Source organism: Oncorhynchus clarkii, unplaced genomic scaffold, assembly GCF_045791955.1.
Source record: "Oncorhynchus clarkii lewisi isolate Uvic-CL-2024 unplaced genomic scaffold, UVic_Ocla_1.0 unplaced_contig_1139_pilon_pilon, whole genome shotgun sequence".
Taxonomy (NCBI): domain Eukaryota; kingdom Metazoa; phylum Chordata; class Actinopteri; order Salmoniformes; family Salmonidae; genus Oncorhynchus; species Oncorhynchus clarkii.
Genome location: NW_027260903.1, coordinates 105,356 through 120,133, shown reverse-complemented (window position 1 = coordinate 120,133; position 14,778 = coordinate 105,356). Strand labels below are relative to the sequence as shown.

General features: G+C 43.2%; 1 protein-coding gene across 1 annotated transcript in view; it reads right to left on the bottom strand.

Annotated features, from left to right (window-relative positions):
* Positions 1 to 1,312: 1,312 nt before the first annotated feature.
* Positions 1,313 to 14,778, bottom strand: part of LOC139402171 (DNA polymerase delta catalytic subunit-like) — a 33,451-nt gene continuing 19,985 nt past the window's right edge. Inside the window, exons 21-27 of the mRNA XM_071146261.1 lie at positions 10,513 to 10,665; positions 10,230 to 10,332; positions 9,980 to 10,112; positions 9,639 to 9,752; positions 5,213 to 5,265; positions 2,774 to 2,871; positions 1,313 to 1,584 (exon numbers count right to left, since the gene is read on the bottom strand). Coding sequence (XP_071002362.1) covers positions 1,497 to 1,584; positions 2,774 to 2,871; positions 5,213 to 5,265; positions 9,639 to 9,752; positions 9,980 to 10,112; positions 10,230 to 10,332; positions 10,513 to 10,665 — 742 coding nt within the window. The 3' untranslated portion in view covers positions 1,313 to 1,496. The remainder of the gene's footprint in view (positions 1,585 to 2,773; positions 2,872 to 5,212; positions 5,266 to 9,638; positions 9,753 to 9,979; positions 10,113 to 10,229; positions 10,333 to 10,512; positions 10,666 to 14,778) is intronic.

Below are 14,778 nucleotides of genomic sequence, written 5' to 3'. Positions count from 1 at the left end.
ACTCCAACCCCATTAAACGGATGTGGGTGGAGCAATGTCTACATAAGAGTGCAAATTAAAAACACTCAAAAGCTCTGGCAAAGTCCTTAAAACTTGTTGACGCACCACATCCTGGTAGTGGGATAATTGTCATCAGCAACTGCTGAATAGCATAGCGCCACAGTCAAATAATATTACAAAAAAATATTCATAAAATCACAAGTGCAATATTGCAAAACACAGTTTAGCCTTTTATTAATCCACCTGTCGTGTCAGATTTTGAAATGATGCTTTATAGCGAAAGCAATCCAAGCATTTGTAAGTTTATCGATCGCACGACAAAACATTAAGTACACTTAGCATCAGGAAGCTAGGTCACGAAAAGATTCTCTGGTCTGATAAAACCAAGATTGAACTCTTTGGCCTGAATGCCAAGCGTTACATCTGGAGGAAACCTGGCACCATCCCTACGGTGAAGCATAGTGGTTGCAGCATCATGCTGTAGAGATGTTTTTCAGCGGCAGAGACCGGGATACTAGTCAGGAAAGATGAGTACAGAGATCCTTGATGAAAATCGGCTTCAGAGCGCTCAGGACCTCAGACTGGGGCAAAGGTTCACCTTCCAACAGGACAATGACCCTAAGCACACAGTCAAGACAACGCAGGAGTGGCTTTGGGACAAGTCTCTGAATGTCCTTGAGTGGCCCAGCCAGAGCCCGGACTTGAACCTGATCCATCTCTGGAGAGACCTGAAAATAGCTGTGCATCGACATTCCCCATCCAACCTGACAGAGGTTTGAAGGATCTGCAGAGAAGAATGGGAGAAAGTCCCCAAATACAGCTGTCAAGCTTGTAGTGTCATACCCAAGAAGACTTGAGGCTGTAAACTCTGCCAAAGGTGCTTCAACAAAGTATTAAGGTAAGGGTCTGAATACTTATATAAATGAGATATTTCAGTTTCTTATTTTGTAAACATTTGTATGAAAACTGTTTTTTGCTTTGTCATTACGGAGTATTGTGTGTAGATTGAGGCAGGGGACGATTTAAACCATTTTAGAATAAGGCTGTAAAACGTCTGAGTACTGTATTACCCTCCCTTTGCAAACCCTATCCTGGATCACAACTCCTACGGAGATGCTTCAGAGATATAGGCACTAGTCTATCATAACACATGGCTATAGCCTATTAGAAGTGTTTAGTAAAAAACGACTGCTGCTTTGCATTGGTTATTAACTTTTCGTACTCAACATACTACAACATCAACCACCATACTTTTAGTTCAATGCAACTGAGATCTTCTAGACTGAAGACAGATTAACTATGGTAAGACACATTTCTACAAAAAGATGCCATTTATTTAGATTCATAATTCAAGAAAAAAGTCTAAGTGTAGCATTTACAATTCTTACAAGAAGAAAATACAGTACAAATCCTTTCAAGGAGAGGGAGGGAGTCTGAGAAAGAGTGGGGAGAGAGAGGGGAGCCGGTCAATATGGAGTCTCGGTTGGTTCTGCCTCTCACCATCCAAAGCGAGACACCAGCTTCTCCTGATCATCCAGATCTTTCTGCACCTTCTTCCTCATGTAGAATATGGGACAGTCCCGGCTAGATAGAGGGAGACACAGCAACATTTACTTATAAATAATATCATATATACAGTGGGGTCCTAAATTATTGACAACCTTGATAAAGATGAGCAAAAATGTATAAAATAATTACAATGCTGTATGCTCCATAAAAATGGGGATGAATATTACATCGTTGCTCAGAGAAAGAGATTTTGATACTTATTTTCCACCATAATTTGCAAATAAATTCATTAAAAATCCTACAATGTGATTTTCTGGATTTTTTTTCTCTCATTTTGTCTGTCATAGTTGAAGTGTACCTTTTTGCCCCACTGTATGTGTATGTGACCAATAACATCTGCTAAATATGTGTATGTGACCAATAACATCTGCTAAATATGTGTATGTGACCAATAACATCTGCTAAATATGTGTATGTGACCAATAACATTTGATATTTAAGAGTGGTGATATTAACCACCTCACATTTTCTAAACATTTTTCAACATTTAACACGATGCAGCCCCCAACATGCTTGAAAATAGGAAGAGTGGTACTCAGTTATGTGTTGTATTGGATTGGTCCCAAACATAACATGTTGTATTCAGGACATAAATTGTATTTCTTTGCCACATTTTTTGCAGTTTTACTTTAATGCCTTGCTTCAAACAGGATGCATGTTTAAGAATATTTTTTTTAAATTCTGTGCAGGTTTCTTTTTACTCTGTAATTTAGGTTAGTATTGTGGAGTAACTACAATGTTTTTGATGTCAGAAGTGAATATAGAGCATCTCCCATGTCAGAAGTGAATATAGAGCATCTCCCATGTCAGAAGTGAATATAGAGCATCTCCCATGTCAGAAGTGAATATAGAGTATCTCCCATTTCAGAAGTGAATATAGAGTATCTCCCATTTCAGAAGTGAATATAGAGTATCTCCCATGTCAGAAGTGAATATAGAGCATCTCCTGTTTCAGAAGTGAATATAGAGTATCTCCCATTTCAGAAGTGAATATAGAGTATCTCCCATTTCAGAAGTGAATATAGAGCATCTCCTGTTTCAGAAATGTCACCTAAGTATTTATTTACTGAAGTTATCTTTAGATTGTAAACAAACTTGGAGCTTGACATCACCCTGTGAGAGTCACATTAACGATGTACCGGGAAAGTAACTTTCAAACAAACACATCTGTACACCAATTGTATGCATATGTGTGTGTGTGTACCTGGTACAGAGCACATCCTCATGGAGAGAGCCCTGACAGCGTTGACACTGTGTCCACAGGCGAGAGAAGCGCTCCTCCAGAGTACTTAAGTGGAAGATCTAGAATTCAAAGAGATTCACCATTAGTAAGTATTAATCAAAGAGATTCAACATTAGTAAGTACTAGTCAGAGATTCACCATTAGAAAGTGTACTGAACAAAAATAAATGCAACAATTTCAAAGATTTTGCCGAAATACAGTTCATATAAGGAAATCAGTCAATTTGAATAAATTCATTATGGATTTCCCATGACTGGGCAGGGGTACAGCCATGGGTGGGCATAGGGTCACCCACTGTGAAGCCAGGTCCAACCAATCAGAATTAGTTTTTCCCCACAAAAGGGCTTTATTACAGACTAAAACTCCTCCGCAACCCCCCCCTCCGACGATCCCACAGGAGAAGAAGCCAGATGTGGAGGTCCTGGGCTGGCGTGGTTCCATGTAATCTGCGGTAGTGAGGCCGGTTGGATGTACTGCCAAATTCTATAAAACAACTTTGGTGGCGGCTTATGGTAGAGAAATGCACATTCAATTCTCTGGTGGTCATTCCTGCAGTCATCATGCCAATTGCATGCTCCCTGTGGCATTGTGTTGTGTGACAAAACTGCATATATTAGAATGGACTAAATAAGAAGATTATAGTAGTATAAACAGCAGAGGCTGCAAAAATATTACTACTCTTATAGAGACCAGTGGAAGGACCAAGGGAATAGAGCGTCAAGGTAAATATTACTACTCTTATAGAGACCAGTGGAAGGACCAAGGGAATGGAGCGTCAAGGTAAATATATGGGTGTTTGCTTGGTTTAAAGAGTTATAAAGAAGTGTGTTAAGTGATTTACCTCTGCAACATTACTTGGCATAGCATAGCACATTAAGGATTGATTCAGCATTATTGATGTATTGGGACTGTATAACCATTGAATTGTAATAACGTGTATAAGACCAAAAACAGAGTGACTTAATAAAAGCTTGAAACTTTGACAACTAGGCCAGATTAACGATCTGGAGAGCAAACGCCTTTGACACTCACTGAACAGAAAGTGACCCTGGTTATAGGTTAAAGTGATTGCACTAAAGAATATTTCATTGTGTGGACAATAATATATCTTTGGACAAGTCAATACATATAACAATACTAGTTTCCCAGTGACTACTAGCTGACGAGCATAATAACTAACAGAAAATAAGTTATTAGGTATTGATATAAGAGAAGAAGACCCAAGGTAAGGGAGTATAGGAAGAATCTATAAACATAAAGTAATAAAGTCCTCATCTATCCAAGGCCCCATACTAGACCGGCAAATAAGGGAGTGACAACGTGAACGAAGGAACAAACCCAACTCACGCGAAGGGCCATTACGAATACATAGAAGAGTTGGTAGGGCCGCACGGCAAGGCCCTTGTTACACCGAAGTGACTAAAATCCTAAAGTACTCTGCCCAGCCAGAGGCCCCTGTTACACCAAAGTGACTAAAATCCTAAAGTACTCTGCCCAGCCAGAGGCCCCTGTTACACCGAAGTGACAAAAATTCTAAAGTACTCTGCCCAGCCAGAGGCCCCTGTTACATCGAAGTGACTAAAATCCTAAAGTACTCTGCCTAGCCAGGGGACGGGATAGAGGCTTTTGCTGCAGGTGACGGGCAAAGTCAGCACCGTGACACAGATTAACAGAACAGGTTGATATTAGTTCCTAATGAACAGGACCCAGATTAACAGAACAGGGGTGATATATTAGTTCCTAATGAACAGGACCCAGATTAACACAACAGGGTTGATATTAGTTCCTAATGAACAGGACCCAGATTAACAGAACAGGGGTGATATATTAGTTCCTAATGAACAGGACCCAGATTAACACAACAGGGTTGATATTAGTTCCTAATGAACAGGACCCAGATTAACAGAACAGGGGTGATATATTAGTTCCTAATGAACAGGACCCAGATTAACACAACAGGTTGATATATTAGTTCCTAATGAACAGGACCCAGATTAACACAACAGGTTGATATATTAGTTCCTAATGAACAGGACCCAGATTAACAGAACAGGGTTGATATATTAGTGCCTAATAAACAGGACCCAGATTAACAGAACAGGTTGATACATTAGTGCCCAATGAACAGGACCCAGATTAACAGAACAGGTTGATATTAGTGCCTAATGAACAGGACCCAGATTAACAGAACAGGGTTGATATTTTAGTTCCTAATGAACAGGACCCAGATTAACACAACAGGGTTGATATATTAGTTCCTAATGAACAGGACCCAGATTAACAGAACAGGGTTAATATTTTAGTTCCTAATGAACAGGACCCAGATTAACAGAACAGGGTTGATATATTAGTTCCTAATGAACAGGACCCAGATTAACACAACAGGTTGATATAGTGTACCTCTTTCTGGTACAGCTCCGACTCCTTCTTCTTACAGAAATCACACACAGCCGCTGTGGGGAGGAAAGCAGAGATTACAAATCACACAGTTTTGTGATTTCAAAACACAGTTTTGTACAACTAACCTAACACACAATTCAGTCCCATTCAAAATCCTATTTTCCCTAACCCATACCCTAACCTTAACCCCCCTAGAAATAGCATTTGACCTTGTGGGGACCAACAAAATGTTTGTTTGTTTACTATTCTTGTGGCATTGTTAAACACGTACACAAAGAGGACGGATTAGTGGGAACACACAGCCACTGTAACATTATGCATTAGTGGGAACACACAGCCACTGTAACATTATGGATTAGTGGGAACACACAGCCACTGTAACATTATGGATTAGTGGGAACACACAGCCACTGTAACATTATGGATTAGTGGGAACACACAGCCACTGTAACATTATGGATTAGTGGGAACACACAGCCACTGTAACATTATGGATTAGTGGGAACACACAGCCACTGCAGAAAGATGGATGGATTAGTGGGATCACACAGCCACTGTAACATTATGGATTAGTGGAAACACACAGCCACTGTAACATTATGGATTAGTGGGAACACACAGCCACTGTAACATTATGGATTAGTGGGAACACACAGCCACTGTAACATTATGGATTAGTGGGAACACACAGACACTAACATTATGGATTAGAGGGAACATACAGCCACTGTAACATTATGGATTAGTGGGAACACACAGCCACTGTAACATTATGGATTAGTGGGAACACACAGCCACTGTAACATTATAAACACACAGCCACTGTAACATTATGGATTAGTGGGAACATACAGCCACTGTAACATTATGGATTAGTGGGAACACACAGACACTGTAACATTATGGATTAGAGGGAACATACAGCCACTGTAACATTATGGATTAGTGGGAACACACAGCCACTGTAACATTATGGATTAGTGGGAACACACAGCCACTGTAACATTATGAACACACAGCCACTGTAACATTATGGATTAGTGGGAACACACAGCCACTGCAGAAAGATGGATGGATTAGTGGGAACACACAGCCACTGTAACATTATGGATTAGTGGGAACACACAGCCACTGTAACATTATGGATTAGAGGGAACACACAGCCACTGTAACATTATGGATTAGTGGAAACACACAGCCACTGTAACATTATGGATTAGTGGGAACACACAGCCACTGTAACATTATGGATTAGTGGGAACACACAGCCACTGTAACATTATGGATTAGAGGGAACATACAGCCACTGTAACATTATGGATTAGTGGGAACACACAGCCACTGTAACATTATAAACACACAGCCACTGTAACATTATGGATTAGTGGGAACACACAGCCACTGCAGAAAGATGGATGGATTAGTGGGAACACACAGCCACTGTAACATTATGGATTAGTGGGAACACACAGCCACTGTAACATTATGGATTAGAGGGAACACACAGCCACTGTAACATTATGGATTAGTGGGAACACACAGCCACAGTAACATTATGGATTAGTGGGAACACACAGCCACTGTAACATTATGGATTAGAGGGAACACACAGCCACTGTAACATTATGGATTAGTGGGAACACACAGCCACTGTAACATTATGGATTAGTGGGAACACACAGCCACTGTAACATTATGGATTAGTGGGAACACACAGCCGCTGTAACATTATGGATTAGTGGGAACACACAGCCGCTGTAACATTATGCATTAGTGGGAACACACAGCCACTGTAACATTATGGATTAGAGGGAACACACAGCCACTGTAACATTATGGATTAGTGGGAACACACAGCCACTGAAACATTATGGATTAGTGGAAACACACAGCCACTGTAACATTATGGATTAGTGGGAACACACAGCCACTGCAGAAAGATGGATGGATTAGTGGGAACACACAGCCACTGTAACATTATGGATTAGTGGGAACACACAGCCACTGTAACATTATGGATTAGTGGGAACACACAGCCACTGTAACATTATGGATTAGTGGAAACACACAGCCACTGTAACATTATGGATTAGTGGGAACACACAGCCACTGTAACATTATGGATTAGTGGGAACACACAGTCACTGTAACATTATGGATTAGAGGGAACACACAGCCACTGTAACATTATGGATTAGTGGGAACACACAGCCACTGTAACATTATGAACACACAGCCACTGTAATATTATGGATTAGTGGGAACACACAGCCACTGCAGAAAGATGGATGGATTAGTGGGAACACACAGCCACTGTAACATTATGGATTAGTGGGAACACACAGCCACTGTAACATTATGGATTAGAGGGAACACACAGCCACTGTAACATTATGGATTAGTGGGAACACACAGCCACAGTAACATTATGGATTAGTGGGAACACACAGCCACTGTAACATTATGGATTAGAGGGAACACACAGCCACTGTAACATTATGGATTAGTGGGAACACACAGCCACTGTAACATTATGGATTAGTGGGAACACACAGCCACTGTAACATTATGGATTAGTGGGAACACACAGCCACTGCAGAAAGATGGATGGATTAGTGGGAACACACAGCCACTATAACATTATGGATTAGTGGGAACACACAGCCACTGTAACATTATGTATTAGTGGGAACACACAGCCGCTGTAACATTATGGATTAGTGGAAACACACAGCCACTGTAACATTATGGATTAGTGGGAACACACAGCCACTGTAACATTATGGATTAGAGGGAACACACAGCCACTGTAACATTATGAGTTAGAGGGAACACACAGCCACTGTAACATTATGGATTAGTGGGAACACACAGCCACTGTAACATTATGGATTAGTGGGAACACACAGCCGCTGTAACATTATGGATTAGTGGGAACACACAGCCGCTGTAACATTATGGATTAGTGGGAACACACAGCCACTGTAACATTATGGATTAGAGGGAACACACAGCCACTGTAACATTATGGATTAGTGGGAACACACAGCCACTGTAACATTATGGATTAGTGGGAACACACAGCCACTGTAACATTATGGATTAGTGGGAACACACAGCCACTGCAGAAAGATGGATGGATTAGTGGGAGCACACAGCCACTGCAGAAAGATGGATGCATTAGTGGGAACACACAGCCACAGTAGAACAATGGATTAGTGGGAACACAGCCACAGTAGAAATAGGTTGGATTAGTGGGAACACAGCCACAGTAGAAATAGGTTGGATTAGTGGGAACACAGCCACTGTAGAAAGAGGATGGATTAGTGGGAACAGTCATTGTAGAAAGATGGATGGATTAGTGGGAACACAGCCACAGTAGAAAGAGGATGGATTAGTGAGAACACAGCCACAGTAGAAAGAGGATGGATTAGTGAGAACACAGCCACAGTAGAAAGAGGATGGATTAGTGAGAACACAGCCACAGTAGAAAGAGGATGGATTAGTGGGAACACAGCCACAGTAGAAAGAGGATGGATTAGTGAGAACACACAGTCACAATAGAAAGAGGACGGATTAGTGGGAACACACAGCCACAGTAGAAAGAGGACGGATTAGTGGGAACACACATCCACAGTAGAACAATGGATTAGTGGGAACACACAGCCACAGTAGAAAGAGGATGGATTAGTGGGAACAGTCATTGTAGAAAGATGAATGGATTAGTGGGAACACAGCCACAGTAGAAAGAGGATGGATTAGTGGGAACAGTCATTGTAGAAAGATGGATGGATTAGTGGGAACACAGCCACAGTAGAAAGAGGATGGATTAGTGAGAACACAGCCACAGTAGAAAGAGGATGGATTAGTGAGAACACAGCCACAGTAGAAAGAGGATGAATTAGTGAGAACACAGCCATAGTAGAAAGAGGATGGGTTAGTGGGAACACAGCCACAGTAGAAAGAGGATGGATTAGTGAGAACACAGCCACAGTAGAAAGAGGATGGATTAGTGGGAACACACAGCTACAGTAGAAAGAGGATGGATTAGTGAGAACACAGCCACAGTAGAAAGAGGATGGATTAGTGAGAACACAGCCACAGTAGAAAGAGGATGGATTAGTGGGAACACACAGCCACTATAGAAAGAGGATGGATTAGTGGGAACACACAGCCACTATAGAAAGAGGATGGATTAGTGGGAACACACAGCCACTATAGAAAGAGGATGGATTAGTGGGAACACACAGTGGGAACATCCTCTTTCTACTGTGGCTGTGTGTTCCCACTAATCCATCCTCTTTCTACTGTGGCTGTGTTCCCACTAATCCAACATCTTTCTACTGTGGCTGTGTTCCCACTAATCCATCCATCAAACTGATAAATTACTTACACACACACAGTACATTATTACTCTCTCTCTCACCATCGTCCTTCAGCACTGCTCTGCAACCGATACAGGCGCTCCTCTTAGTGGCGAAGGCCATGAGCCCCCCCACCCTGGAGGTCAACACTGTCTTACAGCGCGTGTGATCCCCCTCTGAAACACACATCAAATCAACTTTATTACTGCAATTAGTCTAATAGCAGCAGCAGTCATGGTGTGTTTGTAGTGTGAGTGACAGGGCGTAGAGAAAGGAAGAGACCCTGTGTGTGTGTGTGTGTGTGAGTGTGAGAGGGCCGAGAGAAAGGAAGAGACCCTCTGTGTGTGTGTGTGTGTGTGTGTGTGTGTGTGTGTGTGTGTGTGTGTGTGGCATGCTGACTCACTCAGTAAGACGCTCTCTGCTTTGCTCTCTCCCAGGATGGGCTCAAAGATGCGGAGCAGTGGCTTGGAGAGCTGTTGTTCCAGGTAGTACTGGGTGTCAATGGGAATGTTGTTCTCCAGAACATAGATTGGATCCTACACACACAATAGAAATGATTTGTGTGAATGTTAATTAATGTATACCTTTATTCGGGACACCGACAATCACATGAATATTTCCAATAGCCTCCAATAGACAGACACAGTTCTAACCTCAGACTTCATGTATGCTGCTACTCCTTTGGCAGCTTTGATGATGACATAGGGAACTCTGTCTCCCAGTTGGGGGGCGCTACCCGCGTCTCTCTTCTTCATCCTGCAGAGGGGTCAGAGGTTATCAACTGGTAACAAAGATAAAAGAACAACTTATTTGGATGGGCTTCCATCAACCGTTCCAATCCAGCCATTACAATGAGCCTTTCCACCCCATTTCTCCCTGTACCAGCCTCCAATGTTCCTCCTCTCTCTGTGCCTCTCTCCATCTCTCCCTCCTTACCTCTCAGCCAGCTCCACATGCGCCTGCTTGGCAGCGTACTCCTGGGCTGTGCGGGTCAGCTCCTTGGTGATAACCAGCTGGCTGATGTCGATGCGGTTACACAGCAGGTCAGAGATCACCTCTTTGGCGTGGGCCACCGCACCCTGGGGATCTCTGTGTAGAGAGACCAGGAGGGAGGGAGGGTAGAGAGACCAGGAGGTAGGGAGGGTAGAGAGACCAAGAGGGAGGGAGGGTAGAGAGACGAGGGAGGGTAGAGAGACCAGGAGGGAGGGTAGAGAGACGAGGGAGGGTAGAGAGACCAGGAGGGAGGGAGGGTAGAGAGACCAGGAGGGAGGGAGGGTAGAGAGACCAGGAGGAAGGGTAGAGAGACCAGGAGGAAGGGTAGAGAGACCAGGAGGGAGGGTTGGGAGACCAGGAGGGTGGGAGGGTAGAGAGACCAGGAGGAAGGGTAGAGAGACCAGGAGGAAGGGTAGAGAGACCAGGAGGAAGGGTAGAGAGACCAGGAGGGTGGGAGGGTAGAGAGACCAGGAGGAAGGGTAGAGAGACGAGTAGGGGAGTGAAGGAGGGTAGAGAGATGAAGGAGAGAAGGAGCAGTCATTTATTTGATTCATTTAACCAGGTTAGTCTCGTTGAAATAAAACTTTTTCAGGAGAGGCCTGAACCAACATCAGATTCAGACATGACATCAACCAGACAAACCTTACATCAATATAACAAGCAGCATGTCAGTAACATGAACATCAACCAGACAAACCTTACATCAATACAACAAGCAGCATGTCAGTAACAAACATGTACACAACACAAATATCTAGATTGTTGTCCAATATTCTGAAATGTTCCGCAGCGGCAAATGAAAACAAGTTTCTTATTGGACATGTTAAGATAGTGCCTCCCAGTTTCACTCTGTTACAGACCTACTGAACAGGACCCGTCTATCAGAATGTTCCAGGTGGCAGCTACCCGTCTATCAGAATGTTGCAGGTGGTACGGACCCGTCTATCAGAATGTTCCAGGTGGTACGGCCCCGTCTATCAGAATGTTCCAGGTGGTACGGACCCGTCTATCAGAATGTTCCAGGTGGTACGGACCCGTCTATCAGAATGTTCCAGGTGGTACGGACCCGTCTATCAGAATGTTGCAGGTGGTACGGACCCGTCTATCAGAATGTTCCAGGTGGTACGGACCCGTCTATCAGAATGTTGCAGGTGGTACGGACCCGTCTATCAGAATGTTGCAGGTGGTACGGCCCCGTCTATCAGAATGTTCTAGATGGTACCTACCCGTCTATCAGAATGTTCCAGGTGGTACGGACCCGTCTATCAGAATGTTCCAGGTGGCACGGACCCGTCTATCAGAATGTTGCAGGTGGTACGGACCCGTCTATCAGAATGTTCCAGGTGGTACGGCCCCGTCTATCAGAATGTTCTAGATGGTACCTACCCGTCTATCAGAATGTTCTAGATGGTACCTACCCGTCTATCAGAATGTTCTAGATGGTACCTACCCGTCTATCACAATGTTCTAGATGGTACCTACCCGTCTATCAGAATGTTCTAGATCAGGGGTGTCAAAGTCAAATGGACGGAGGGCCAAATAAAAAAATCAGCTACAAGACGAGGGCCGGACTGTTCGAATGTTCATTGAAAAAATTTTAAATGACGCATATAGTCTAGTGAACCTAATTGAACCTACTGAAAACCTAACAAATATATTACAATATGATCAGATAAATAAAGCAATATTTTCTTATGGCTCTGTCAGTAATCTTTAATTTTCAACAGACACAAAAGACAAATTTCCTTTATATAAATATCCCCATAACATGAACATTAAATGAAAGAAACCGGTATTCAAGGCACCATCAGTAGACTATATTTTCTATTTTAGCAAAAGTGGGCTAAATTTACTTCAAAGAAAAAACAATAATAGCAATTTTCTATCATCCACTCAACTGAAATATTTTTAAAATATAATTGGATTGAAATACAAAAAAATAAAGTGCAAAAATCTATTAATCAAAAACAACACTTTGTTTAAGGAGAAGTAACATGCAGTGAAAACAAGTATTAAATTTTAACTTTTAAACTTGAACTGAGTAAAAACTCTAAATATGTGATTGCACAGTAATGTTCACTTGTTTGAGGTTGAGGGTGATACTTGGTGGTGTCCCATCTTTTCCACAAGTTCATCAATGTTCGGGGTAAGGCTCTGAGCTGAAGAAATCCTCAGAATTGAGTGGAGGTGTTCAGCAGTAAGTCGACTTCTGTGTGATGTTTTGTTCAGGTTCATCAAAGAAAACAGTTGTTCACACAGGTATGTGCTGCCAAACATAGACAACGTTTGAGCAGCCTGGATGCGCAGCTGGGGCATTGTGCCGGGGAGGAAACGGGCGAACTCCGCAGCACCCACTGCCGCATATTTTGCCCTCAGTGCATCATTGCATTGGAGGTCAATCAACTCCATTTGGAGGTTTGGTGGTGAGCTTTCCACGTCAACAGCAAATGGGTTACCGAGCAGTTCCAACCTGCTTTTTTGTGCTTCAAAGTCAGCAAATCGGCGTCGAAAGTCAGCGGCAAGCATACCTATTTTATCAGCCAACTGTGTGCTCGGGAACGCACTGGTAGAGAGCTTCTCTTTCATGGTCTGGCAGCTGGGAAAGTGGCTCAAATTTTCTTTCCGCATCTGCGTCTCCCACAGAGTCAGTTTGGTTTTAAATGCCTTCACTGTACTGTACATATCAGAGATGACACGATCCCGACCCTGCAGCTGCAAGTTTATTGCATTCAGATGACTCGTAATGTCACACAGAAAAGCCATTTCACACAGAAACATTTCGTCTCGGAGTTGTGTTGTGTCTTTCCCTTTGCTGTCCAAGAACAGACAAATCTCCTCACGAAGCTCGAAACATCTTTGAAGCACCTTTCCCTGGCTTAGCCATCGCACCTCTGTGTGATAAGGCAAATCACCATGCTCCGTTTCTAACTCCGTCAGAAATGCCTTGAACTGGCGGTGATTCAAACCTTTGGCTCTGATAAAGTTAACTGTGCGCGTGATGATGCTCATTACATGCTCCATTTTCAAGGCTTTACCGCACAACGCTTCCTGGTGTATGATACAATGATAAGCTGTCAGCTCACCTGTCGCGTTTTCCTCTTGCATCTTTTCCCGTATCTTCGCCACCAGTCCGCTCCTGTGTCCACACATCGCAGGTGCTCCGTCGGTTGTCAAACCCACGAGTTTTTCCCAAGGCAGCTCCATCTCATTTACACATCTTGACACCTCTTCATACAAATCATGCCCCGTAGTTGTGCCATGCATAGGACGTAAAGCCAAAAACTCCTCTGTCACGCTTAGGTTGGAGTCCACTCCGCGGATGAAAATTGACAACTGGGCAATGTCAGAAATGTCGGTGCTCTCATCCACAGCCAAGGAATATGCAATAAAATCTTTTCCCTTTTTCACAAGCTGCTCTTTTAGATTGATGGACAACTGGTCTACTCTCTCGGCAATGGTGTTTCTGCTCAGACTCACATTTAAAAAGAGTTGCCTTTTTTCTGGGCAAACTTCGTCACAAACTTTAATCATGCAGTTTTTGATGAAATCCCCCTCCGTAAATGGCCGGGCTGATTTAGCGATCTCTTCTGCCAAAATAAAACTGGCCTTGACAGCAGCCTGGCCTTGTGATTTGGCTTTTTTGAACAGAGCCTGTCGAGATTTGAGGCCTCGTTTTAATTCCTCTGCCTTTTGTAGCCTTTGTTCCATGTCCATATTCTTGTTTTTGTCCGCGTGTTTCGTTTCATAATGTCGTCTCAGATTATACTCTTTCAGTACCGCCACACTTTCTCCACACAGAAGACACACAGGTTTTCCAGCTACCTTCGTGAACATATACTCCGACTCCCACCTTGTTTGAAACCCCCGGTTCTCAGTATCCACCTTCCGTTTTGCCATTTTTGATGGGTATCTGAAAGTTAATTTTACTGTGATGCTGACGACTGCTGCGCCAATAAATATTGAAATGAAGCAGCCTACTGCTCGGTGCGTCACCTTTGCATTGTGGGAAATGTAGTATTGGTGCGTGTAAAAGATCTGCGGGCTGCCGGCTTGCTGCGGGCCGGTTCTAATAATAAATCAAGATCATCCCAGGGGCCGTAAAAAACCTTCTTGCGGGCCGGATGTGGCCCGCGGGCCTTGACTCTGACATATGTGTTCTAGATGGTACCTACCCGTCTATCAGAATGTTCTAGATGGTACCTACCCGTC